Genomic DNA, 27,490 nt, shown 5'->3' with positions numbered 1-27,490 from the left:
GGGTCAGAAGTTTACATACACTCAATTAGTATTTGGTAGCATTGCCTTTAAATTGTTTAACTTGGGTCAAACGTTTTGGGTAGCCTTCCACAAGCTTCCCACAATAAGTTGGGTGAATTTTGGCCCATTCCTTCTGACAGAGCTGGTGTAACTGAGTCAGGTTTATAGGCCTCCTTGCTCACACATGCTTTTTCAGTTCTTCCCACAAATGTTCTATTGCATTGAGGTCAGGGCTTTGTGATGGCCACTCCAATACCTTGACTTTGTTGTCCTTAAGCCATTTTGCCACAACTTTATTTGGGGTCATTATCCATTTGGAAGACCCATTTGCGACCAAGCTTTAACTTCCTGACTGATGTCTTGAGATGTTGCTTCAATATATCCACATAATTTTCCTGCCTCATGATGCCGTCTATTTTGTGAAGTGCACCAGTCCCTCCTGCAGCAAAGCACACCCACAACATGATGCTGTCACCCCCGTGCTTCACAGTTGGGATGGTGTTCTTTGGCTTGCAAGCCTCCCCCTTTTTCCTCCGAACATAATGATGGTCATTATGGCCAAACAGTTCTATCTTTGTTTTATCAGACCAGAAGACATTACTCCAAAAAGTACGATCTTTGTCCCCATGTGCAGTTGCAAACCGTAGTCTGGCTTTTTTTATGGCGGTTTTGGAGCAGTGGCTTCTTCCTTGCTGAGTGGCCTTTCAGGTTATGTCGATATAGGACTTGTTTTACTGTGGATATAGATACTTAAGTACCTGTTTCCTCCAGCATCTTCACAAGGTCCTATTGTGGTTGTTCTGGGATTGATTTGCACTTTTTGCACCAAAGTACGTTAATCTCTAGGAGACAGAACGCGTCTCCTTCCTGAGCGGTATGACGGCTGCGTGGTCTCATGGAGTTTTTATACTTGTGTACTATTGTTTGTACAAATGAACGTGGTACCTTCAGGCCTTTGGAAATTGCTCCCAAGGATGAACCAGACTTGTGGAGGTCTACAATTTTTTTTCTGAGGTCTTGGCTGATTTCTTTTGATTTTCCCATGATGTCAAGCGAAGAGGCACTGAGTTTGAAGGTAGGCCTTGAAATACATCCACAGGTACACCTCCAATTGACTCGAATGATGTCAATTGGCCTATCAGAAGCTTCTAAAGCCATGACATAATTTTCTGGAATTTTCCAAGTTGTTTAAAGGCACAGTCAACTTAGTGTATGTTAACTTCTGACCCACTGGAATTGTGATACAATGAATTATAAGTGAAATAATCTGTCTGTAAACAGTTGTTGGAAAAAATTACTTGTCATGCACAAAGTAGATATCCTAACCGACTTGCCAAAACTATAGTTTGTTAACAAGAAATTTGTGGAGTGGTTGAAACACTTAGTTTGGAGTCATTAAAACTAGTTTATGTAAATTTCCGACTTCAGCTGTATATAGGCAAACCATCAACGAGCACCATGTCAGAGTCAAGCAGAGGTTCTTCAAACAAGTTTTTGTCCAGTACACATTCATGGGCTGTCCCGATGTCCCTGTTATTATTACTGGTGATTTGCTCAGAGAAGCCCAAACAACAGGAACAGAGAGTTCTAGTGTCTATTAGAAATGGTAGATCATGTCCTTAACATTAAGAGTAACCATTGGCTCTTCTCTTCCATCATTGAATTCATACTGGGGACACTGTAGCAGGGGAGTTTCCTCTTCCTCTGTCAGGCCCAAAATTTCCTCTGCCCCTGTTGTAACCTCTTCCTCTTTCCTTTCCCCCACACTGAACTCATGTGCCCCAACTGCCCACAGGTCCAGCATTGAGTGTTGTTTCATTCACGAAGGGCTCTGGCGGGCCCACCTCCTCTTCCAGTCCATGTTTGTGGGTCACCATAATGCAGAGTGGTGAAAAGCACATACCCTGCAGGCACCAGGTTCACAGGTGTGACTGTGGGGGAGCTGCAGGCTGTGGTTGTGGTGAGCCTGTAGAAACAACTTGAGCAGATGTCTAGGGCCTTCCAGTCTGTTCCTTTTTGTGGAGTGAGTTGGGGTGGCGAGGGACAACTCCCTCCAGGAACTGTGCCTTGTTTTTTTTCTTCATCCAATTCTATTGTTCTCATGTCGCTTGTTGCTGCTGTTGTGTCATCCACCTCCTTCAGAGTTCCCTTGAGGATAATTGTGGTTGCTTCTCCATTTTCTTCTGTCAGTGGTATGAGAGGGTAGATCTGTGTATATTCTCCCAGGGGTCCTCTGGGTTTATTCTCATACGGCAGCGGGGCGGTGGGGAGTACTCCTGTTCTGCCTCTGTCCTGATACTTTTCTTTCCTTCTGATATTGGATATATTTCCTTGGATATCTATTTTCTCCTGCCATCTCTGTCCATACATGCCATTTCTTAAAAGTGAATGTAAATTCCACAGCAGGAAACTTATTTTGCATATATTCAACAGGCGTGACAGGCTTCATTGCTCCTTGCTCCTATCTCCTCATTCTGGTTTGACTGTGCCATGGTGCTCCGGCTTTTTATTTAGATAGTCTGCGTGTAATGTGTTTTCCAATTTCTATAGGGTTATCCTAAAGTGGGTGTAATATGTATCAATATGCCTATAGAGAGGAATTTATATCTACTTTCAGTGTGTATTAAACAACAGTGGGTGATACTGAAATCCTAATTCTACTCTCACTTACTCCAGGCTATAGTAAACGGTTCTACTAAACTCAAATATATTTCACACACGGGCCTCACAGAGACAACCGCATGCTAGACTTCAATTCCTAATATTATATCTTAAGGGTGTAGAGTAACAGTAAGATGTTATACACCAGTGCCACCTGGTGGGGAGAGAATCACAAAGTAACTTTCTATGAAAATCTTTACAGAACTTCCCTTTAATACTTTTACTGGTATACTAAGGGTTGTACATTTCCAATACTGTCCTATGGTAGGAAAGTGTCACTAACAAATACGTTCAACCTTTTATTCAAATAACTTCTCTCCTACTCCTCACTTTTTATTCCACCATTGGGCCATTACCCAATAAACCCCGCCATAATCCACAGACAAACAAACAATGAAACATACAACGCACTATTCATAACAACTCAATTCATTCACTTGGTAAATTTCACACAAAATGACCACTATTCATAACCAACTCAACTCATTCACTGGGTACCTCTTCAAAATAAAAAATAACTAGTATTCAGTAATGGTCGCCCGCATTACAACCCAAAATAAAAATAGATAATTTAGCTCTCAATCAAATAATACCGGCCACCCTCGTAAGATAGGGTAGCCTCAGACAGCCTCGTCAAGCCACCTCTCCAAAATAAAATAACTAGTAAGGGGTAATTGTCACTGAATTACCTCTAACAAATAAAATAAAAATCATCAATCAATCATTCATTTCATTCATCCTATATTGACATCATGCATTTCACCAAGAGCCCGTTATGTAATTTCTCCAATCTAAAATCCGACTGTCATATTCAAAGTGTATGTCTATATTTTAGAGTGAGTGAGGTGCCGCTTACTTGTTAGAGGTAAACCACACCAGTGAATGCCAATTAATTACACACTTAGATTAAACAGGTGTCTGCTTACCTTGTTTAATTTGGAGCTCTGGCACCATGGTGTGTAATCTCCTCCAACCAGATTGGACACTCACTCCTGGCTAGCTCACCAAATGTTGGGGTTAATTCCTTGTTCCTTGTCAATCATTGGTGAAATTAGCATTCTGACAATATCTTTAATTAAATAATTCAAAAATCTTTATTAATGCAATTGCAGACAGAAGTTGACAACAGGAACATAGCACGCATGTTTCCGAGTAAGTTCTGCAAAATAGAAAAGGGTCCGAGTTGTTTTATTATTCCTACAGTCATATATCTTAGTGATGTTACTGCCTACGTCATTACCTTCTACTCATGAAACCAAAACCATGCCTACACAGCTATATAAACAATCATTTTTGTGTTATCTAAAATAGCAGTAAATGTCCACTCCCCAAGTTGATTTTAGAGGTCGACCGATTATGATTTTTCAACACTGATACTGATTATTGGAGGACCAAAAAAAGCAGATACCGATTAATCGGCCGATGTGTGTGTATATGTGTGTGTGTGTGTGTGTATATTTATTTATTTATTTATTTATTTATTTGTAATAATGACAATGACAACAATACTGAATGAACACTTATTTTAACGTAATATAATACATCAATAAAATCTATTTAGCCTCAAATAAATAATGAAACATGTTCAATTTGGTTTAAATAATTCAAAAACAAAGTGTTGGAGAAGAAAGTAAAAGTGCATTATGTGCCATATAAGAAAGCTAACGTTTAAGTTCCTTGCTCAGAACATGAGAACATATGAAAGCTGGTGGTTCCTTTTAACATGAGTCTTCAATATTCCCAGGTAAGAAGTTTTAGGTTGTAGTTATAGGAATTATAGGACTATTTCTCTCTATACGATTTGTATTTCATATACCTTTGACTATTGGATGTTCTTATAGGCACTTTAGTATTGCCAGTGTAACAGTATAGCTTCCGTCCCTCTCCTCGCTCCTACCTGGGCTCAAACCAGGAACACATCGACAACAGCCACCCTCGAAGCATCGTTACCCATGCAGAGCAAGGGGAACAACCACTCCCAAGTCTCAGAGCGAGTGACGTTTGAAACGCTATTAGCGCGCACCCGGCTAACTAGCTAGCCATTTCACATCGGTTACACCAGCCTAATCTTGGGAGTTGACAGGCTTGAAGTCATAAACAGTGCAATGCATTGCAAAGGGCTGCTGGCAAAATGCACGAAAGTGCTGTTTGAATGAATGCTTACGAGCCTGCTGGTGCCTACCATCGCTCAGTCAGACTGCTCTATCAAATCATAGACTTAATTATAACATAATAACACACAGAAACACCAGCCTTAGGTCATTAATATGGTCGAATCCGGAAACTATCACGTTTATTCTTTCAGTGAAATACGGAACCGTTCCGTATTTTATCTAACGGGTGGCATCCATAAGTCTAAATATTCCTGTTACATTGCACAACCTTCAATGTTATGTCATAATTACGTAAAATTCTGGCAAATTAGTTCGCAACGAGCCAGGCGGCCCAAACTGTTGCATATACCCTGACTCTGCGTGCAATGAACGGAAGAGAAGTGAGACAATTTCACCTGGTTAATATTTCTTTTAGCTAAATATGCAGGTTTAAAAATATATACTTCTGTGTATTGATTTTAAGAAAGGCATTGATGTTTATGGTTAGGTACAGTCGTGCAACGATTGTGCTTTTTTCGCAAATACACTTTTGTTAAATCATCCCCCGTTTGGCGAAGTTGGCTGTCTTTGTTAGAAAGAAATAGTATTCACACAGTTTGCAACGAGCCAGGCGGCCCAAACTGCTGCATATACCCTGACTCTGTTGCAGAGGTGACACATTTTCCCTAGTTAAAAGAAATTCATGTTAGCAGGCAATATTAACTAAATATGCAGGTTTAAAAATATATACTTGTGTATTGATTTTAAGAAAGACATTGATGTTTATGGTTAGGTACAAGTTGGAACGACAGACCTTTTTCGCGAATGCGCACCGCATCGATTATATGCAACGCAGGACAGGCTAGATAAACTAGTAATATCATCAACCATGTGTAGTTAACTAGTGATTATGATTGATTGATTGTTTTTTTATAAGATAAGTTTAATGCTAGCTAGCAACTTACCTTGGCTTCTTACTGCATTCGCGTAACAGGCAGGTTCCTCGTGGAGTGCAATGTAAAGCAGGTGGTTAGAGCGTTGGACTAGTTAACCGTAAGGTTGCAAGATTGAATCCCCAAGCTGACAAGGTAAAAATCTGTCGTTCTGCCCCTGAACAAGGCAGTTAACCCACCGTTCCTAGGCCGTCATTAACTGACTTGCCTAGTTAAAAAATATTTATAAAAAAATAAAATAATCGGTGGACAAAAATACCGATTACCGATTGTTATGAGAACTTGAAATCGGCCCTAATTAATCGGCCATTCCGATTAATCGGTCAACCTCTAGTTGATTTATAGTGGAATGTCTGACTTGTCTCTTATACTCCCCTGCAGAGTTCTGTCTCAGTCACACATTTCTCAGACAGTTTCTTTATAAGAGCTAGATATTTAGAAAAGACTGTGGAACAATATTAAACCTTTTATAATGAATATATATTGTTAATCTGTAGTCTAGGACCCCATAAATGTAAGGGGGAGGGGTCTTATTAATACAACATAAACATTGTTTTCATTGCTTTACTGGTAAGCTTAGCAGATGTATACATGCTCATGTTATTTATGTTAATGCAGGGTGAGCTGCACACAGTGGACTTCCTACCAGGGCACACCGGCTCAGTAGATCTCTGGTTCATAGGCACATGATTACTGCATACAATAGTTGTGGGATCAGCAGAAGCATTAAGAGGGAAATAAATTTGGTTACCTACATTGTGTCTTCCAACGTCCCTGGGATAATGTTAGTTTGCTGAAGAATTTTGACAACTCATTGACACAATGGTAGGGATGAACTGAGCTGGGCTTTGAGTCATTGATAAGTCATTGTCTTTGTAATGCTTTGGGTCATTGTAATGCTGGGAAAGGATCCAGGAACTCAAACAATTTGGCTGGGTCCCATCCTCCTTATAAAAAGAGCTTTGTTTCCAGAAGGTATAACAATTGTCAATAAATGTTACACTCACAGAGCTGCAGTTGTCTCGTAGCCAGATATGGAGGGCTAAAAGTCTGCTGAACCGTTCAATCCCACGATTTAGGGAGGGCAGAGGGACAGATATTATGGGGTGTTTGTTGGTAGTGGTGACCATCATATCGAGGTAAACTTGGAGTCACACAATGATATGGTGTGTGGAAATAAGTGATGATGAACTTCACAGGGTGATGAAAGTACTGATGAGCTTGATACTCCTTTCCAATAAATATTGAGGGTCTTATTCTGGTGACATGAGGATCGATGCTTAGCTGCTATTTGACAAATAAAAATATTCTCGCTCTTATCCAAAATAATCTCATGTAGACTAGCCTAGATGTATCTGCAAACTGTTGGCCAATACCAGAGTAGGCACATTTGCTATTTAATGCAACAGTTTTTGTGACAAAACTAGTTGGAAATGCGATGGAAACACATTGAACTTTAAAAAAAATGTATTCAGTACATGACAACTTAAGCGAATATGTACATTTTGTGTGCACTACATCATCACGTACTGATTTTTATCCGCAATAAGTCCGTTTCCCACTGGTGGGAAAATGCATACATCTTCTTAATGCAGATTTTTGAACATTTGCATCAAAACCAAGCTAATCACACACTTACTGTATGTGTGTAGACATAATTTTTATATCCTAATCCCTCTCTTAACTATGTTCCCATCAGCTCCAATGAGTGATGTAATGACGCGCTGTTTGTATGTGTGTTCACAGACCCGGCTTTATAAGGTTATCCAGCGGGCTGATGACATCCTGGACCTGAAGTTCTGCACAGACGGCGTTCAGACGGCGCTACACAATGAGGACTACGAACAGGCTGCCGCCCACATCCACCGCTACCTTTCTCTCGACCAATCAGTCATTGAGCTAAGTCGCCAGGGAGAAGAGAGTAAGGTTGCCCCTATGTTCTACCACAACTCACAACTAGGGTTGTAAAATTCCGGGAACTTTCAATAATTTCCCTGGTTTTCCAGGAAACCTGGTTGGACTGAGCTGGAATCTCCAAATAGGATTTCTGGAAATCCAGGGAATTTATTGAACGTTCCTATAATCACTCTTCCTGATAGCGCAGGGATGGGTAATAATTTTGTATCGAGGGCCGCATTGGGATTTCTAAATCATTTTAAATCGATTTTTGTTTTGTCAAAATTAATGATTATTAGTTATTTAAAAATAGGAAGGTCCATTATCATTTCTACATACTTTCTAACGGATTTTAGACGTTAATATTTTGTAGAGATGCACCGATGTGGGATTTTTTATTTGATGACCCTTTTAACCATTCTAGCACAGATCCAAGTTTCTATGTTCATAAGGGTAATAAGAAAATATGTCAAATTACTTTAATATGGGAAAGGTGTAAAACATTTTTGAATTTGGATCACAGTTACTGAAATGCATTGGAAAGTTCAGGAAATCTGGGAAGCTCATCAGGTAATGTGCAGAAAGTAAGATCTGCATTGCTTTCAGTTTTTGTCACAGTCCCTTCTAACGTGTTCTGTGCGGTCTTTCATACTATTTTCTGCTCAGGCAGTGCTGTGGACGCTAGCCTGGCCATGCTTCAAGAGGCAGAGCAGCGATTGAAAGTCCTGGTTGCGGAGAGACTGGATGAGGCTGTTACCAGGGGTGATCTGGCGCAGGTGGAAAGATTCTTTAAAATCTTCCCTCTGCTTGGACTCCACGAGCAAGGCCTGGCTCGCTTTGGCCAGTACCTCTGCAGCCAAGTGAGTGGGGTTGTCCATGCAATAGTGTGCGTGTGAGCGTTAATGCTTGTACATTTGTTTATCTTCACGGTTGTCTTTTTCTCTCTCTCAGCTGGCCTCTAAAGCAGATGAGAACCTGCTCTTGGCTGTGGGAGGAGAGCTGGGAGAGAGGAGAGCTGCTCTGGTCTTTGCTGACACACTGACTTTGCTGCTGGAGGGTGAGAGACTGACCATAATGATGATGTGTCTCTTTAGACATGTCTGTAAACGTGTTGGTTTGTGTGTATGTATAGGTCAATAGAATTGGTAGAAAATATTTAGTGTGTGTTTCAGGCATAGCTCGTGTTGTGGAGACCCACCAGCCCATCGTTGAGACGTACTATGGTCCAGGCTACCTGTATACTCTCATCACTCACCTGCAGCAGGAGTGTGACCGACAGGCCCAGAAAGTAGTTGACAAGTTCATCCAACAGAGAGACTACCACAACAAGGTCTGTGTGTCAATTGCATTCAATTAATTAGATCTTTAAATTACAGACTATATTAAGAAAGTGTTATTAAATTGAATGTCTCTGCCTGCAGTTTCAGATCGTCCAGAGCAGCATGATGAAGAGTATGCCCACTGAGAAGATTGAACCCAGGTCAGTGTGACAGTTCAGCCTACTTTATTTCAACAGCATTACTCAATGTCATCTTTTGGTGTGGAGGGCAATGCATGTGTACTATGCGTATTTATGATGCGTTTCACCTGTGTTTCATCTGTGTGTGTAGGGAGCTGGATCCTGTATTACTGGAAGTCACTCTGATGAATGCCAGGTCGGAGCTTTACTTAAGATTCCTGCGCCGTCGCATGATGGCCGACTTCGAGGTTGGAGATGCTACGGCAACATCTGGCATCGTCCAAGGTAAGACACCCAACACACACACTTATAAAACCCTGTACACATGTTGTTGACTGTGTTAGTAAGTTTGGTTGTCTTTGTTTCTTGCTACAGAGCACAAGCATAATGTGGAGAAACTGCTGAAACACTGCATGCTGGGCCAGCTCATGCAGGAGCTGATTGGCTACTACATTCCAATGGAGGAGTACTACATGAGGGAGACTGTCAGCAAGGTTAGTCACCACTTCTAAATATACAGCAGGGGTTTCATTTTATCCCTGAATCAGCCCCTCATTAGAAGGAAAATAATGAAAACCAGCAATGCTGTCGTCATCCTCAAACCCGGATTTGAATACCCTTGATACACAGTATACATATACAGTGAGGGGAAAAAAGTATTTGATCCCCTGCTGATTTTGTATGTTTGCCCACTGACAAAAAAATGATCAGTCTATAATTTTAATGGCAAGTTTATTTGAACAGTGAGAGACAGAATAACAACAAAAAAATCCAGAAAAACGCATGTCAAAAATGTTAAAATGATTTGCATTTTAATGAGGGAAATAAGTATTTGACCCCTCTGCAAAACATGACTTAGTACTTGGTGGCAAAACCCTTGTTGGCAATCTCAAAGGACTGACGTTTCTTGTAGTTGGCCACCAGGTTTGCACACATCTCAGGAGGGATTTTGTCCCACTCCTCTTTGCAGATCTTCTCCAAGTCATTAAGGTTTCGAGGCTGACGTTTGGCAACTCGAACCTTCAGCTCCCTCCACAGATTTTCTATGGGATTAAGGTCTGGAGACTGGCTAGGCCACTCCAGGACCTTAATGTGCTTCTTCTTGAGCCACTCCTTTGTTGCCTTGGCCGTGTGTTTTGGGTCATTGTCATGCTGGAATACCCATCCACGACCCATTTTCAATGCCCTGGCTGAGGGAAGGAGGTTCTCACCCAAGATTTGACGGTACATGGCCCCGTCCATCGTCCTTTTGATGCGGTGAAGTTGTCCTGTCCCCTTAGCAGAAAAACATCCCCAAAGCATAATGTTTCTACCTCCATGTTTGACGGTGGGGATGGTGTTCTTGGGGTCATAGGCAGCATTCCTCCTCCTCCAAACACGGCGAGTTGAGTTGATGCCAAAGAGCTCCATTTTGGTCTCATCTGACCACACCACTTTCACCCAGTTGTCCTCTAAATCATTCAGATGTTCATTGGCAAACTTCAGACGGGCATGTATATGTATTCTTGAGCAGGGGGACCTTGCGGGCGCTTCAGGATTTCAGTCCTTCACGGCGTAGTGTGTTGCTTCTGTGGACAGGTATCTTTTATACAGGTAACAAGCTGAGATTAGGAGCACTCCCTTTAAGAGTGTGCTCCTAATCTCAGCTCGTTACCTGTATAAAAAACACCTGGGAGCCAGAAATCTTTCTGATTTGAGAGGGGGTCAAATACTTATTTCCCTCATTAAAATGCAAATCAATTTATAACATTTTTGACATGCGTTTTTCTGGATTTTTTTTTAATTCTGTCTCTTACTGTTCAAATAAAATTATAGACTGATCATTTCTTTGTCAGTGGGCAAACGTACAAAATCAGCAAGGGATCAAATACTTTTTTCCCTCACTGTATAACCACATAATAGTAATAATGATTATACTAATTCCCTTTGCCCCTCTCTTCTTAGGCTGTAGCTATGGATACATATGAGAAGGGTCAGCTGACATCCAGCATGGTGGATGACTGTTTCTACATTGTGAAGAAGTGCATCAGCAGAGCTCTGTCCAGCTCCAGCATTGACTGCCTGTGTGCCATGATCAACCACTCAACCTCAGTGCTAGAGTCTGACTTCAGGTAGACAGTAGTTAGACACACACTCAATCAATCATTTGAACACTCATTTGAATCTCCTTCCAGCTCTCACACTCTCCTTTTTCTCTCTGTCTTCCACCAACCCATGCTTCTCTCCCCACCTTTCTGTCTCGCTCTCTCAGGGAGGTGTTGTATAATAAGCTGAGGCAGGGCTTCCCTGCGACCACGCTGCAGGACATCCAGCGTGGGGTGAGCAGTGCAGTGAGTCTGATGCAGAGCAGCCTGCAGCAGGGCAAGTTCAATAACCTGGGCATTGACAGCGCAGAGGTCGCCAAGGCTGCCTTCCTGGTGAGGGACTTGTGAACACACACAAACAATTACCGCCAAACTGAACATTGAATGCACAGAACATGCCATGGCATTGTTCCTGGTAAGAAACACACACAGTCTAAAACACAAACTGGTCACAGAGAGCACACTAAGGCAGCATTCCTGATGATAAACACACAACAGACACATACATTCACTCACACCCGTCTTTCTTTCTATCCCAGGTGACTCTGAATAACGTGGAGGTGTGTAGTGAGAACATCACCACTCTGAAGCGGAACTTGGAGGTGAGTTAGCTTACTGCTTATATCATCTCTTTAGTTTTCTAAAGAGTAACATTTCAATAAGACACATTATGTATAGTATACCACAGATAATGACGTTTTCCCCCTCTCTCTTTCTCAGAGTGATTGCTCCAAGTTGTTCACTCAGGGGGCGGGATCAGGAGAGCAAGCTAAGATTGACAGCTGTCTGTCAGACCTCGTCAACACGTCCAGCAAGTTCAAGGATCTCTTGCAGGTTGAAGGACGCAGAAATATACTCAGATCAGAGTCACACATGATCTGTCTCTGTGCAGTTGTGTTAAGGGGGTCTTTGACCTCATTGTGCAAGAAATACTAGTAACAGTAGTAGTACTAGCAGCAACATTTATTTGTAAGTCACAGTGATAAACTGAATTGTGTACCAATTTACATGGATAGGCAATATACAACTACAAAACGTCACCAGTGTGTCTAATCTGTATGGACTAGAACTAACTCAGTTGTGACCCTCAGGAGGGCCTGACGGAGCTGAACACCACAGCCATCAAGCCTCAGGTCAAACCGTGGATCAGCAGCTTCCTGTCCATCTCACACAACATAGAGGAGGTACGAACACACACACTAGGCCACTCCCTTTCCCCCCAGTGTGTGACTGTACTGTTTTTTTTGTGCAGGAGGAGTTTAATGAGTACGAGGCCAACGACCCCTGGGTCCAGCAGCTCATCGTCAACCTCGAGCAGCTCATGGCAGAGTTCAAGGTAACCTTACTTTTGCTTAGCCTCAGGAATACATCTCCCACATTAGCATTTTACAAACTCTTTCTCTTCTCCCCCTCTCTATAATCTCTCTCTCTTGTTCTCTCAGGCGGGGCTCTCTTCAGTTATCTACGACACACTGACCAGCCTCATGACCAGTTTGGTCTCCATGGAGATGGAGAAGACTGTCCTGAAGTGCACCTTCAGCAGGGTGAGATATCCCAGGCCTGGCCACAGGGTGGCATCACACCTACCGCATGCACATCTGTGACGTAATGATAAGAGGTCCTCTTTTAATGTTTTATTTATGATTCCAGAAGGATGGTAGATTAAGCTTCTTTCCCCTTGGCATCTGCCTCTTTAGGCGGTGTGTGTGCTGTAATTTAGCGCAAGGATACTAAAGCATTTTATTGCAGGCCGCGTATCCCCTCTTTCTTTTTTTGGGATGTTCTCCGTTTGATCCTTTGATCCTTTTTGATGTGGTCTTTGTTTAAATATTTAATTGCTGGTCTGGATACCTTTTTTCTGTTTCCTGCTCATGATTTTAACCCCTTATTGCACCTGTCTCTTAGCTGGGAGGGCTTCAGTTTGATAAGGAGCTGCGTTCTCTGGTGGCCTACCTCACTACTGTCACCACCTGGACTATTAGGGACAAGTTTGCTCGGCTCACTCAGATGGCCACCATCCTCAACCTGGAGCGGGTAATCTGCAGTATACACACACACACATTTCTCAACCCACACACAATCACATAGATGGGGTCACATACAGTGCATTCAGAAAGTACTCAGACCCCTTTACGTTTTCCACATTTTGTTACGTTATAGCCTTATTCTAAAATTGATTAAATAATTTTTTTCCCTTATTAATCTACACATGATACCCCATAATGATGAAGTGAAAACAGGTTTTTAGAAATGTTTACACATTTATTAAGAATAAAAAACGGGTATCTTATTTACATAAGTATTCAGACCCTTTGCTATGAGATTCGAAATTGAGCTCAGGTGCATCCTGTTTCCATTGATCATCCTTGAGATGTTTCTACAACTTGATTGGAGTCCACCTGTGGTAAATTCAATTGATTGGATATGATTTGGAAAGGCACACACCTGTCTATATAAGGTCCCACAGTTGGCAGTGCATGTCAGAGCAAAAACCAAGCCATGAGGTTAAAGGAATTATCCGTAGAGCTCAGAGACAGGATTGTGTCGAGGCACAGATCTGGGGAAGGGTACCAAAACATTTCTGCAGCATTGAAGGTCCCCAAAAACACAGTGGCCTCCATCATTCTTAATTGGAAGAAGTTTGGAACCACCAAGACTCTTCCTAGAGCTGGCTTTACGGCCGAACTGTGCAATCAATAAGGGCCTTGGTCATGGAGGTGACCAAGAACCTGACGGTCACTCTGACAGAGATCCAGAGATCCTCTGTGGAGATGGGAGAACCTTCCAGAAGGAAAACCATCTCTGCAGGACTTCACCAATCAGGCCTTTATGGTAGAGTGTCCAGACGGAAGCCATTCAACAGTAAAAGGCATGTGACAGCCTGCTTAGAGTTTGCCAAAAGGCACCTAAAGGACTCTCAGGCCATGAGAAACAAGATTCTCTGGTCTGATGAAACCAAGATTGAAATCTTTGGCCTGAATGCCAAGTGTCACGTCTTGAGGAAACCTTGCACCATCCCTACGGTGAAGCATGGTGGTGGCGGCATCATGCTGTGGGAATGTCCAGAGAAAGTCCAGAGCCCGGACTTAAACTCAATCGAACATCTCTGGAGAGACCTGAAAATTGCTGTACAGCGACGCTCAGTATCCAACCTGATACAGCTTGAGGTTCTGCAGAGAAGAATGGGAGAAACTCCCCAAATACAGGTGTGCCAAGCTTGTAGCGTCATACCTAATAAGACTCGAGGCTGTAACCCTGCCAAAGGTGCTTCAAAAGGTACTAAGGGTCTGAATACTTATGTAAATGTTATTTGTGTTATTTTACTTTTGTAAATATTTCTGTTTTTTATTTTTTATAAATTTGCAAAAAAACTAAACCTGTTTTTGCTTTGTCATTATTGGGTATTGTGGGTAGTTTGATTAGGGGAAGAAAAAAAACATTTAATCAATTTTAGAATAAGGCTGTATCGTAACAAAAGGTGGAAAAAGTCAAGGGGTCTGAATACTTTTCGAATGCACTGTATCTATTTACCACTGACCCTCTCACTTTGTAGACTTTCATGTCTCTGTATACACAGGCCTGTTCTCAGAACTGTGTGTATGTTTTTGTGTTTCTAGGTAACAGAGATCCTGGATTACTGGGGCCCGAACTCTGGCCCTCTAACTTGGCGTCTCACCCCAGCGGAGGTCCGGCAGGTTCTGGCGCTCCGCATCGATTTCCGCAGTGAGGACATCAAGAGGCTGCGCCTCTAACCCTGCGACCCAGAAAATGTGCTGGTGCACATGTTACATGGGACTAGACTCATGCTGATTGGTCTTTGAGGAAAAAGAGGAGTGTGCAGGTGGATCCCCTGAGAGGAAGTCCCTGCTGCTCCTAACCTCTGCTGGCCTCATAGGAGGTGGAGGAAGAGGTTGCCCCTAACTACAGATACAGTGATAGATATTTGTTTAACCCCCAAATGGTTACAGTTAGGTTTGAGGTAGGGTGATCTGATCCTAGATCTGTAGTTAATGCTACTTCATACAGCCAATCAGAGCCAGGAGTAACAGCAGTAATGGAACTATGGGATTGTGGAACAGTGGGATTATGGATTTGAGCCTTTTGGCTTGGATTAATAAATATTATGTAACATATTAAATGTAAAATATTAAAGTGTTCTCTCGAAGATGTCTTTTTTTGTCATTAATTTATATTGAAAGCCCTTTAACGGAATCCATCATATTGAAACGGGGCACGCAGGGACAGACGAGCGCTATACTCTCTGGTGGAGAGTGGTGTGCCTATGTTTTCTGACACTGAAATGACCCAGTAATGAACATAGAATCCATCAAACTAACAGAACCAGGTCAGACGGCTGATCTAGACTCATCATTCAATATATAAATAACACATTTTAACTGATGACAAAGTCTAATCTAGAAGATAGACCACGATCTTAGAAAATGGAATTCTGTTGATAGCTGCTACTTTCCAATATTTCCTGACATGATGTTCCATACATATGTAGATGGCAAAGTCTTAGGGCTAGATTCAATCCGATCTGCCATTTTGGCCATGCACTTTTAAAGGCAATGTTTTCGTGGAGACCGCATTCACTGTAAACGCTGTATATGTCAGCTCAATCGGAAATTATCTTTAAATGTCAATGGCGCTATAACGCAGATCGGATTGAATCTAAGCCTTATGCTCTCATGAGGCATAGAAGACCTGTTTTCAGTCTGAAATCTACCCCTGGACACTTCTGGTAGATCTGAGAGGATTAGACATGTAGGCAGTATGGAGGAAAGTCCACCGATCCAACCATAAGAGTCAATGGAGCTATTACCATATTGCACCCATCCGATCATTTCAGATCAATGAGAATATGAGAAGAGCTTTGGGTTGATTTCAAACTAAGCACTGGGAGAAAGACAGACATGGAAAAAGATACTCAATATGGCCGCGGGAATAGTTAGGAAAAGTGTGGCTTTAATGTAAACACAACATTCGATTGGCTCAGCACAAACATTCCACATGAGAGAGCAACCAATAAACTACGGAGAAGGAAGGGGTGCAGAACAAAAGCATTCACAGTAAAAAAAAAAGAAATCTGGTATAATCATATATATACAGTACGGTGTTTAAGATGAAAATGGAAAGGGGGATTGAGAGAAATGAGGAATGACACGTGATAGAGGGATAGGATGCATCTTCAGGTGAATGAGTGGAGAGCAGTACTTTTCCTCTGTGAAAAGAGAGAACTTGACAGCCGGGGTTTGACTGTGGCCTGCTCAGGGTTGAGGTCAGGGGGTAGGGGTTAGGGTTAACCCAAACTCCCCACTGAGAGACTGCTGCTGAATTCCAACTCTACCCCAGCCCCTGCCGCTTGGGCACGCCTGTAGATCTAAAACGATTGTATATATGTATGTGTGTGTGTATATATATATATATATATATATATATATATATATATATAAGCAATTTGGCAAAAATAGCACCCACTCTATCAGAAGAGAAGGTGACACAATTACCATATTGTCTAACCCATTCACCTCCATGTACTATATTTAGTACAATATCAAAATGTGCCACTGATCAAATTCTATTTGGTGTAAATGCATTACATTTGGTGATAACATAGTTAGTACAAGTGTCTAGACAGGCCACATTGATGTTTTAAGATAGTCATTATCTATCATACCTCCAAAATTGGGATTTTGTGACAATAATAATCATTAAAATGACTTCAGCATATGTATTTTGAAATACATTTCAGAATTATATAGTTTAAAAGCTTAAAGTATTGTTCTTTGACCTGTTTAAGCCCAAATATGCCAAATAGATGACTCAACTCGTTGTTTGTGAACTACAGCCATTTCTGTATCGTACTATATTTAGTCTTTGGACACATGAGGTAACTGTGTTTTACACATTACCTGAATCATGTCATGTGAATACATGTTCAAATGATCAGATCTTAATCATTTTTGGTATATAGATTGTCCGGACCAATATAAATATGAAAACAATATCGAAAGAAATCCACTCACTCTCTCACACACACACCTCTAGAATACATGCAGTATTTGCAAATCCAATGAAGACTGCAGAGAGATACATTTTACAACATGTTCTCTCTTTCTCAGATCTTACACATGTTCAGATCATAATGTTTGCTATATAGAGTCTCTAGACCAATATATGAATATAAAAACAATATGTAAATAAATCCACATGCAGTATAAGCAAATTCAATGGAGTAATTTTATCACACACACACACATAGCACAGACATACACACACACATACCACAGACATACACACACACAGGTGTGCATTGATGTCTGTGGTGTGTATACACACACGTGTGCTTGTGAGAGAGGGAGAGAAAGAGGGAGAATGCTGTAGCAGGCCTCACTCACCATTGACTTACATTGGATTTGCTTATGCTGTATAATATACTATAGGAGTGTGTGTGGATTTCCTTAGATATTGTTTTTATATTTATATATTGGTCCAGACAATCTATATACCAAAAAAGATTAAGATGTGAACATGTTTAAGATCTGAGAAAGAGGGACAATGCTGTAAAATCACTCACTCTCCAGTCTCTATTGACTTGCATTTGATGAGCTTATACTGCATGCACTCTAGGAGTGTGTGTGTGGATTCTTTAGGTATTGTTTTCATATATATATATATATTGGTCCGGTCAATCTATATGTCAAAAATGTAAAAGATCTGATCATTTGAACATGTATTTACAGGACTTGATTCATGAAATGTGTAAAAAAAACAGTAACCCCATGTGTCCAAAGACTAAATATAGTACAATATCAAAAACTCACATTGTAGACAAACTCTTTGACCGATGTAAAAAAATTCTTCACATTTGTCCATCAGTAAACTCAGAGAACATGTGTACTAAAGGATATTATACATTTCCGTTATGGACATGAAAAGGTTAAACCAATCAAATCCTTTCAAATCTACAGGAATGCCTAGAGAGGGTAGTATGAATGGATTTGGAATTCAGCATGCTTGTTTACAAGGGTCATCCTGAGCTAAGCACTGTGTGGCTTATCTAATCTACAAATTACCTCAACTTCCAAATAACTGAGCATTCACATATTCATGTTTTATTATCATATTAAGCAGCACCTAGGAAGACCCTTTTGAACAAGCAGAGAGACTGGTCAGTGGTCTGTGGCTGTCCTCTCCTAAAACTACAAATCTGTAAGGACTAGTGAGTGAAAACAACACGGTGGAAACCTATCCAGTCCTTTCATCTCAGTGATAAGTGATAAGTGAGAGGAGACCAGGAGACAACCATATGATACATCACTGACCAGTGGACTTGAGTGTGCAAGTCTAAAATGATAACCTATTCCCCATATGATGTACTACTTTTGAAGAAGTAGTACACTACATGGGAGGTGACATTTGAGACGGTCCATCAGAGCAGCTCTAGACCCTCTGAGACTGAGACAGGAAGTGGTGTTCCACCGGTCTGACAGGACAGGAAATAAATATGTGGCACGGGATTCTAGGAGGTAGGAGGAAGCATGGAGGGCATGAGGTTGAAATAAAACCCATAAATAATTTGATGATAATAAAGCGTACGCGTCCCTTCAATTACATTATATTGTAAAGATAGTGTGAAAGTGATCAATGATCTCTAATTCTATTCCCCTATCTGTCATGCTCAGAAGGTTGGCACTGATATCACACTTTCCCGACACAGATATATCATTGGCTGACAGGCATTTCATCACACTGCAGGAGACCAATGGCAGAGCCTGCCACACAAACATAACCGCCCCCCCCTTCTGGATGTTTGAAAGAGAGAGAAATAAAACAGAGCAGAAGGAGCTCATGTACAGCAGCCCTGTGTGAGTCCAACAGAGAGGGGGGTTCTATCCAACGCTGGACAGAACCCCCACTACGCGCCCCAGCTACCAGTACCTCCCCTATTACATCATCACCTAGAGCACAACATCACCTCTGCAAACGGAGCACCAAGGGGTACATTCATTGGGGCTCAATGTTCTGGATGTTGCAGATAGAGATGTTATGTTTAGAACTGACACAAATCTCTATCACAATGAAAAGAGGACCTTCTCTGCTCTATGCATAACATTTCTATCTAATTTGCTGCGAAACATGGCACGAAAACAGAATATACCCCTTGGACCTTCCCTTTTCTGATTCACATCTTACAGTTGTTCATACAATCAACAACAAAACATGAAAGACATTCAGTAGGAAACACATGTTGATAACAAATAAACAAAAGAGGGGTGGTGGAATTCTGAAATTAAAAAAAGGAATAGAGGAACAGAACATGGCAAAGAATCCGTCGTGGTGTCTGGCGGCAGCTCTTTGGGTCCCTTTGGACGTGTAGATTTACATAATTATGCCTTTTAATATCATCAAAATTATTATTATTATTAACCACCTCACACCCTCCAATGCAACCTCTGTGCAGGGCTAGGCCTCAGTATAAGCCACACCCCCTCAGGTTGTTGGCGATGATGATGTCAGTGACTGCGTCAAACACTACCTGGATGTTTCCTGTGTCAGTGGCACAGGTCAGGTGACAGTAGATCTCCTTGTTGGGCGAACGGCTCTTACTCTCAAATTGCACCTGAATGTATGCGGTAGCATCATCATAAGTGTTAGCACCTATGGGAGGATTGGGAGGAAAGGTGGGTGAGGGCGAGAGAGAGGAGAAAGAAGAGTGGGAGAGGAAGAGATACAGCGCCAGAGAGTGAGAGAGATGTACGACCATCTGTTGTGCATGTGTGTCTGTCTGAGTTTGTGTATATGCGGACTGGAGGGAAGTCTTACCTGTATATTCAGGGAAACAGATACTCAGTGGTGACTTCTTAATCTTCTCCTCGAACAGATCCTTCTTGTTGAGGAAGAGGATGATGGAGGTGTCAATGAAGAACTTGTTGTTACAGATAGAGTCGAAGAGCATGAGGGACTCGTGCATGCGATTCTGCAGAAAAGACCAAATAAGACAGATGAGATGCATGTTTGAGAATATGTGTGGTGTGTTTGTGAGTAGTATGAAGTGTGTGTGAAGTACTTACAGTGGTTTCATCCTCATGCAGAACCTGATCATAGCCACTTAGCGCCACACAGAAGATAATGGCCGTCACATCCTCAAAGCAGTGAATCCACTTCTTTCTCTCTGACCTTTGACCTCCAACATCAAACAGCCTAAAAGAAACGTAAACGTACCATAACATACACTACAAATATGCTACAAACAAATATACTGGACTGGTTGTGTACTGTATGTGTAAATCTATGTGTGTGTGGTGGGTGTAACCTAAAGTGCAGGTTTTTGAAGGTGAAATGGGTCTCCACGATGCCAGTGGTCTTGACTCGGGTTCTCAGGATGTCCTGCTCGGTGGGCTGGTAGTCAGCAGCACCAATACGGTCTAAACTGTCCAGGTAGCTAATGAGAGAAAGAAGGAAGGAGAGGGGGAAATGGGGGAAAAGGTACCATCTAGAACCTAAAAGGGTTCTTCGGCTGTCCTCATAGGAAAACCCTTTAAAGAACCCTTTTTGGTTGCAGGTAAAACCCTTTTGGTTCCAAGTAGAACCCTTTCCACAGAGGGCTCTACATGGAACCCAAAAGTGTTCTACCTGGAACCAAAAAAGGTTGTATCTAGAACCAAAAAGTCCCCTCCAATGGGGACAGCCGAAGAACCCTTTTGGAAAGCTTTTTTCTAAGAGTGTAGAGCTTCAAAAATACAGTGCGAAGACTAACCTTTGCACTGTAAAGACTAACCAACGCAGTCACTTCAAAGACTAACCTTTGCACTGTGTTACTGTTCAAGAACAGGTAGCTAATTCCAATTTTCAGTTTATGTGAGTATGTTATGTAAGTGGAACTTTCTCACAAATCTCTCATTGACGTCAAAGCATGAATTGTGCTTAATTAAAAGTCTCATGCATTCTGATATGTTTGGTCCCTTAGTGTGTACTCACTAGGCAGCAGAATCATTGAGCTGGTACTCCCTGGCCCTGTTGAAACACTCCTGGGTCCCGGCATCGGCCCACAGACGCTTCATAGCTGTCAGCAGCTCTGCTGAGTAGGGCTCTGTGTCCTCCATACGAGTGACCACATCACACACCAGCTTAGCATCCGCCTGGACACACACATACATAAGATATTATGTACAAAAGATATGTGTAAGCACACACTTACACAAGCACACATACACAAACAAAAACACATGCATAGATTTATTAAGACACATATGAGCTGAAGACTGTATAGCTGAATACCTGGATCTGTACCACCATACCCCACTGGAATCCTCATTGAGGTCTGCTTTGCAGTGCACTTTGAAGTAAGGTTTTGAAAGGGCCATTGGTTGTACACTATGATGAACCCTACCCGGTGCAGGGAGCATGTACCCACCTTTCTGTCCTTGTCTGCGTACTCGATGCCCAGAGAGTCCATAGCTCGGAGGACGGCAGCCAAACTCTGGATGGTGTTGCTGTAGACCACAGGCTTATACTGCTTCACATCATCCCCAGAGAAGCCATCCTCATGGATAATCCTGCATACACACACACACATCAGAACACATACAAAATAACACACACACGTACTGTACGTAGGCTAAGTGTCCATGCATGAGCGCGCACACACAAACATTCATACTTCAGTGAACCCACATTTCAGCAGACGCTTTAGTGTATGTGCATGTGTACGCGCGTGCATGTGACCAAGAACAGGGTTGTCTCTGAGCTCTGAGTATCAAGCAGCACCTGCTCCTTAGCACACACCCAGATACACGCAGCACATCACTGGCTGCTACCCCTCTTCTCTTTTCTTCTCTCTTTCACACACAAACACTCACACCTCAGCAGCATCAGCAGCAGCCAATATAGCCACTTAAGGTTTCAGATTTGTAATGGCAAAAGTGGTCTGTACATTTAAACCACTCTTAACAACATTGACGTGAAATGCTCTGATATTGAGGATCAGATTATAAATCCATTACACCAGCCTAGTCTGGAATACACTAAAGAAGTATACCATCGACTTCAAAAGGTGAATAATCCATAGGTATGAAGATCTTATTCTTACAAAGTAAGGTGGTTCACACATTATGTAACACATTTTTCAATGACCTTTTCTTATATTTTTTTATTTACACAGATGTTCAAGCTGTATAGCCTTCCTCAGTATGTGCCTTTCTTAAATGTGTGTGCACCACTTTGCCAGTCTGTACTAGTACACTATGATTAAATTCTATTAAAACATTATTGTTTTTTTATAATTAAGCTGTTGGTTTTAAATAATACAGATTGTTGTATCCCATTATCAATTTACCTTGCTACATACAAACATACACACACACACTTTTTTTCTAATTTGGCACACAGAAAAATTAGTCCATGATTAACTTGGTCAAAGAAAATGGTGTAACCGGTGTGAAATGGCTAGCTAGTTAGTGGGGTGCACGCTAATAGCGTTTCAATCGGTGACGTCACTCGCTCTGAGACCTTGAAGTAGTTGTTCCCCTTGCTCTGCAAGGGCCGCGCCTTTTGTGGAGCGATGGGTAACAATGCATCGTGGGAGGCAGTTGTTAATGTGTGCAGAGGATCCCTGGTTTGAGCCCAGGTAGGGGCAAGGAGAGGGACGGAAGCTACACTGTTACATTGGTGCCGTGACCCGGATCACTGGTTGCTGCGGAAAAGGAGGAGGTCAAAAGGGGGGTGAGTGTACCGGTGTGAAATGCCTAGCTAGTTAGCGGGGTGCGCGCTAATAGCATTTCAATCAGTGACGTCACTCGCTCTGAGACCTTGAAGTAGTTGTTCCCCTTGCTCTGCAAGGGCTGCGGCTTTTGTGGAGCGATGGGTAACGATGCTTCGTGGGAGGCAGTTGTTGATGTGTGCAGAGGGTCCCTGGTTCGAGCCCAGGTAGGGGCGAGGAGAGGGACGGAAGCTACACTGTTACAATGGCACCGATTGGCCTGTAGGTGACGTTGTTATAAGCAGTCTCACTTAAACCCTCATATCCGCAGCCCGTTTGACCTCAACACTTGAAACTTTGCATGTAGGTGTCTTTCCGCAAGCTGAACAAATTTGCCACAAGGACCCATAAGGTCCTTCGGGATAGATTTTCCTCCATCTTGGAAATTTGTGAAAACCTTTAAAAAAAAGTACTCTTGCATTTCCTTAGTTTGAGAAAAACTAAGGGATTGGTTAAGTGATGGCTGAGTTATAAATAGATCCACTTCACTTCAGTTTGAAACTTTTATAGTCAGCAAAGACATTAACATGATGAACCATGTTAACTTTGGCATTGAGATCTTTAAAAAAAGAAGGAAACTATTAACAATTCACTTTTTTGACTATGTAATGCTAATGCTTAAAAAAATCACAAAAAGAATCTTCTCATGGACTAAAAGTCAAATTCACTCCAAATGTGGTCTTTGTACTCATCACAATAGTCCCTTACGAGTTTGAGAAAATAACACTGATGAATTCAAAGATGGCCACCTGTAGATGCATATTAGCACATACACTAACTAAAATGCTAAAATATGCTCAAAATACTTCAAACATCTTCTATTTATGAACCATAGGACCAAATGACACCAAATTTGAAATGTAGGCCCACAGTACTTGCTTTAACTTAGTTTGAGAAAAGATCAAAAGATGGCTGAGTTATTGACAAATCAAAAATCGGTTTTTATTTGTTTATTTAAACCACTGTAAATCCACTCTGATCTTGTGTCCTTTCTGTCATCCTGAGAACCCCGTTCATTGCTGCTCGCAGCTACACTACATGGCCAAAAGTATGTGGACATCCCTTCAAATTAGTGAATTTACCTATTTCAGCCACACCCATTGCTGACAGGTGTATAAAATCGAACACACTGCCATGCAATCTCCATAGACAAACATTGGCAATAGATTGGCCCGTACTGATGAGCTCAGTGACTTTCCACAGGGCACCGTCATAGGATCCCACCTTCCAACAAGTCAGTTTCGTCAAATTTCTTCTGCCCTGGTCAACTGTAAGTGCTGTTATTGTGAAGTGTAAACGTCTAGGAACAACAACGGCTCAGCCGCGAAGTGGTAGGCTTCACAACCTCACAGAATGGGACCACCGAGTGTTGAAGCGCGTAACGTGTAAAAATCATCTGTCCTCGGTTGCAACACTCTCTGCTGAGTTCCAAACGGTCTCTGGAAGCAACGTCAGCACAATAACTGTTTGTCATGAGCTTCATGAAATGGGTTTCCATGGCCGAGCACCCGCACACAAGCCTAAGATCACCATGTACAATGCCAAGCATTGGCTGGAGTGGTGTAAAAATCACCGACATTGGACTCTGGAGCAGTGGAAATACGTTCTCTGGAGAGAGAAATCACTCTTCACCATTTGGCAGAACACTACCTGCCCCAATGCATAGTGCCAACTGTAAAGTTTGGTGGAGGAGGAATAATAGTCTGGGGCTGTTTTTCATGGTTCGGGCTAGGCCCCTTAGTACCAATGAAGGGAAATCTTAACGCTACAGCATACAATGACATTCTAGACAATTCTGTGGTTCCAACTTTGTGGCAACAGTTTGGGGAAGGTATTTTCCTGTTTCAGCATGACAATGCCCCCATGCACAAAGCTAGGTCCATACATAAATGGTTTGTTCAGATCGTGGAAGAACTTGACTGGCCTGCACGGAGCCCTGACCTCAACCCCACCAAACACCTTTGGGATGAATTGGAACGCCGACTGCGAGCCAGGCCTAATCGCCCAACCTCACTAATGCTTGTGGCTGAATGGAAGCAAGTCCCCACAGCAATGTTCCAACTTCTAGTGGAAAGCCTTCCCAGAAGAGTGGAGGCTGTTATAGCAGAAAAGGGGGGAACCAACTCCATATTAATGCCCATGATTTTTGAATTATATATTTATTATTATTATTATTATTACACTCCTTTGTAAAACATGATTGGGTATCTCAAGGGGTTTATCGTGTCAATAAAATTCTAGCAAATAAACGTATGGATGTAAGCACATCCACACACACACCATTATCAATATACATACATACAAAAGTACACAAATGCACACACATATGTCCACACACAAGGAGCCAATGCTATCTCAGCTCCAGGATCAGTTTTCCCTTTCCTGATCCTGGCATTATGTAATATAACCAATGTAACATATGTAGTTCACAACAGAAGCCGCTCCTGAGCGATGCTTTTGGGTAACTGTCTGTACCGCTAGGGAGAACCCCCAGGATAATTAAATATGGAGAGAGTGCTAGAATGGAAGGAAACAGAGTGGAGTAGAGGGAGTAGTGTGTGTGATGGAAAAAGCAGGGTGTGTGTGGGGCAGATGAGACTGAGCTGAGGTACAGTGAATGCACTGAACCCAACATTTTTGAAATTGTGGGTTTTTGAAAGGATGTCTGCATAGCAACAGTCATGTTTTATTATGTGCATGAAAATATTATATAATGTGCTTTTCCGGTTGGGCCCTGGATACAGAGGTCTTCTTTAAAGAAGAAATCTAGTAACAGGGTTTAGAAAAAGAACAGTGATTTAGATGAGAGAGTGGTTTAGACTAGAAAGGGAAAGGTTTAGATGAGGTTTTAGATGCCACATTTTCTGAGTAAATCCGCTTTATAGGCAAAGTACTCTCAGCGATATCAGGCACTTAAAGCCATTAAGATTAAAGCAGAGATATTTGCTAATGGAACTGTAGTGTAGTGACCACACTAATACACACATACACACACATTGGCTGCACACAAACACACACAAACACACACACACACAGTCACAAACACCCATGTATTCGCCCTCCCTCTTTTTCGATAGACACATAAAAAACCTCTGGGTAAATTTCAGCACCATATCAGTGGACAGCACCCCTGCGGCCTGCTACTGACCGTGAGCACCGCCTCCGATTACCGTCTACAGGAGGTGCTCGAATCACTGGCAGAGGTACGGTCTCTGAGGAAACATGGCGGAGCTAGCGGCTCAGCCTCACTATGGGCAGGGGAGGCGCAATCTCAGGCCTCGTCAAAGACACCTATGTCAGAAAAAACAGCACTTACTTCATCTGTTTGACGATGGTGCTTTTGCCCGATTCTCCTCCCCCTAAAGGGAATAGAGAGCAGAGTGAGAGTCGGTCGTCTTTAGGGTGACATGACATCAGGACCACGGAGAGCGCTTGCCGCCCCGACCCGGCTCTCTGCAATCTACATCAACATCAACCGAACTGTGTAGAACGGGCAGCCCCGTTATAAACGGTGTCTTACCAAGCAGTAGCAGTTTCACCTCCTTTGCGGCAGTGACTCCATCATCCTTCAGGTTTTTCTCGATGGCTTTGCTCCTGTCCAGAGCAGCGCGCTCCTCTGCGCTGAGTGTACATCCCATGTCTAGAGCCGAATGAACAATCCCTTCCTCTCCTCTATTCCGCCCTGTCCCTCGCCGACTCAATCTGTATGTTTGTCTCTCTCTCTCGCTCGTTCAGTCTGCTACAGCATGAGGCCCGGATTGAGGGCAAATGAAGCCGGGTCCGAACAGGGTTTTTTCTCCGTGGCTCTATGGATTGCGCTCCGTCCCTCTTGGAGCGGGGGGTGGGGTCGTTGTGTTCGAGCCTCGGGGCTGAGGGGTCTCTATAGGGCGGCACTGATGACAGCGAGCGCGAGCGATCTCATCGTTCAATCTCTTCACAATAACCGACAGAGAGCAGAGGGGAAGGGAAGGCAGTGTGCGCGAGACTCACCTAGCGCAGACAATCTCGTTGACGTCAGAGCCAAGGCAAGCGCTAATCGTCAGATGCGACCACATTCAAAGGGGGATTTTATAGACACATTTTGCTTTCGTGGAATAATTTCGCTGAATATACAATGTATAATATGCCTTTTTATTATACAAGGGCGTGGTCTCGCACGATACTGGAAGTGGGCTATTCTTGTCTTCCGTGTCCTTATAAATAGACTGTATAATCCACTAGGAGTGGGTAAACATTAGCCTATAACGTTAGCCTTTTTATATTTGACATTTTAGTCATTTAGCAGACACTCTTATCCAGAGCGATTTACAGGAGCAATTAGGGTTAAGGGCCTTGCTCATGTAATGTCAACAGCAACAATAGGCTACACAAGGTAGTACAACACAATATCATTAAATTTCAATTGTATTAATTATTAATCTAGCAATTGCTTTTATCCTGTGTGTGTGTGTTATGTTGCTTGCATGTATGCATTATGGGTGTGTGTGCGTGTGTTTATGTCTGCAGTGCAGTATGTGTAAAAGTGAATGTGTGTGTATCTGTGTGTGTCTCTGTGTCTGTGTCTCTCTGTGCATGTGTGT

The 27,490-nt window shown here is 42.3% G+C and overlaps 2 protein-coding genes across 2 annotated transcripts in view; one reads left to right on the top strand and one right to left on the bottom strand.

Moving 5' to 3' along the window:
* Window positions 1-15,311, top strand: part of LOC115167218 (conserved oligomeric Golgi complex subunit 4) — a 28,752-nt gene extending 13,441 nt beyond the window's left edge. The window contains exons 4-19 of the mRNA XM_029721409.1: window positions 7,454-7,628; window positions 8,270-8,463; window positions 8,555-8,660; window positions 8,776-8,933; window positions 9,025-9,083; window positions 9,214-9,347; window positions 9,438-9,556; window positions 11,007-11,173; window positions 11,314-11,479; window positions 11,686-11,748; window positions 11,867-11,980; window positions 12,238-12,330; window positions 12,399-12,482; window positions 12,589-12,690; window positions 13,052-13,180; window positions 14,764-15,311. Coding sequence (XP_029577269.1) covers window positions 7,454-7,628; window positions 8,270-8,463; window positions 8,555-8,660; window positions 8,776-8,933; window positions 9,025-9,083; window positions 9,214-9,347; window positions 9,438-9,556; window positions 11,007-11,173; window positions 11,314-11,479; window positions 11,686-11,748; window positions 11,867-11,980; window positions 12,238-12,330; window positions 12,399-12,482; window positions 12,589-12,690; window positions 13,052-13,180; window positions 14,764-14,898 — 1,998 coding nt within the window. The 3' untranslated portion in view covers window positions 14,899-15,311. The remainder of the gene's footprint in view (window positions 1-7,453; window positions 7,629-8,269; window positions 8,464-8,554; window positions 8,661-8,775; window positions 8,934-9,024; window positions 9,084-9,213; window positions 9,348-9,437; window positions 9,557-11,006; window positions 11,174-11,313; window positions 11,480-11,685; window positions 11,749-11,866; window positions 11,981-12,237; window positions 12,331-12,398; window positions 12,483-12,588; window positions 12,691-13,051; window positions 13,181-14,763) is intronic.
* Window positions 15,312-16,092: 781 nt separating this feature from the next.
* Window positions 16,093-26,903, bottom strand: LOC115167222 (guanine nucleotide-binding protein G(o) subunit alpha-like). Its single transcript, XM_029721414.1, has 8 exons — window positions 26,431-26,903; window positions 26,227-26,269; window positions 21,567-21,708; window positions 21,131-21,291; window positions 20,466-20,594; window positions 20,224-20,353; window positions 19,976-20,129; window positions 16,093-19,810 (listed from the first exon to the last, which is right to left on the bottom strand). The coding sequence occupies exons 1-8, from the start codon at window positions 26,546-26,548 to the stop codon at window positions 19,623-19,625; spliced, it is 1,065 nt and encodes a 354-aa protein (XP_029577274.1). The 5' UTR covers window positions 26,549-26,903; the 3' UTR covers window positions 16,093-19,622.
* Between the last annotated feature and the right edge of the window lie 587 nt (window positions 26,904-27,490).

The sequence above is a fragment of the Salmo trutta genome, chromosome 29 (genome assembly GCF_901001165.1).
Source record: "Salmo trutta chromosome 29, fSalTru1.1, whole genome shotgun sequence".
Classification (NCBI taxonomy): domain Eukaryota; kingdom Metazoa; phylum Chordata; class Actinopteri; order Salmoniformes; family Salmonidae; genus Salmo; species Salmo trutta.
This window is presented reverse-complemented; position numbering and strand designations above follow the sequence as displayed.

Coding starts and splice junctions, on each gene's coding strand:
- LOC115167222 (XM_029721414.1), bottom strand. CDS start 26,548: ATGGGATGTACACTCAGCGCAGAGGAGCGCGCTGCTCTGGACAGGAGC. Junction 26,270..26,430: donor GGTGAAACTGCTACTGCTTG/GTAAGACACCGT, acceptor TATTCCCTTTAG/GGGGAGGAGAATCGGGCAAA. Junction 20,354..20,465: donor TTCAAAAACCTGCACTTTAG/GTTACACCCACC, acceptor CGTTTCTTTTAG/GCTGTTTGATGTTGGAGGTC.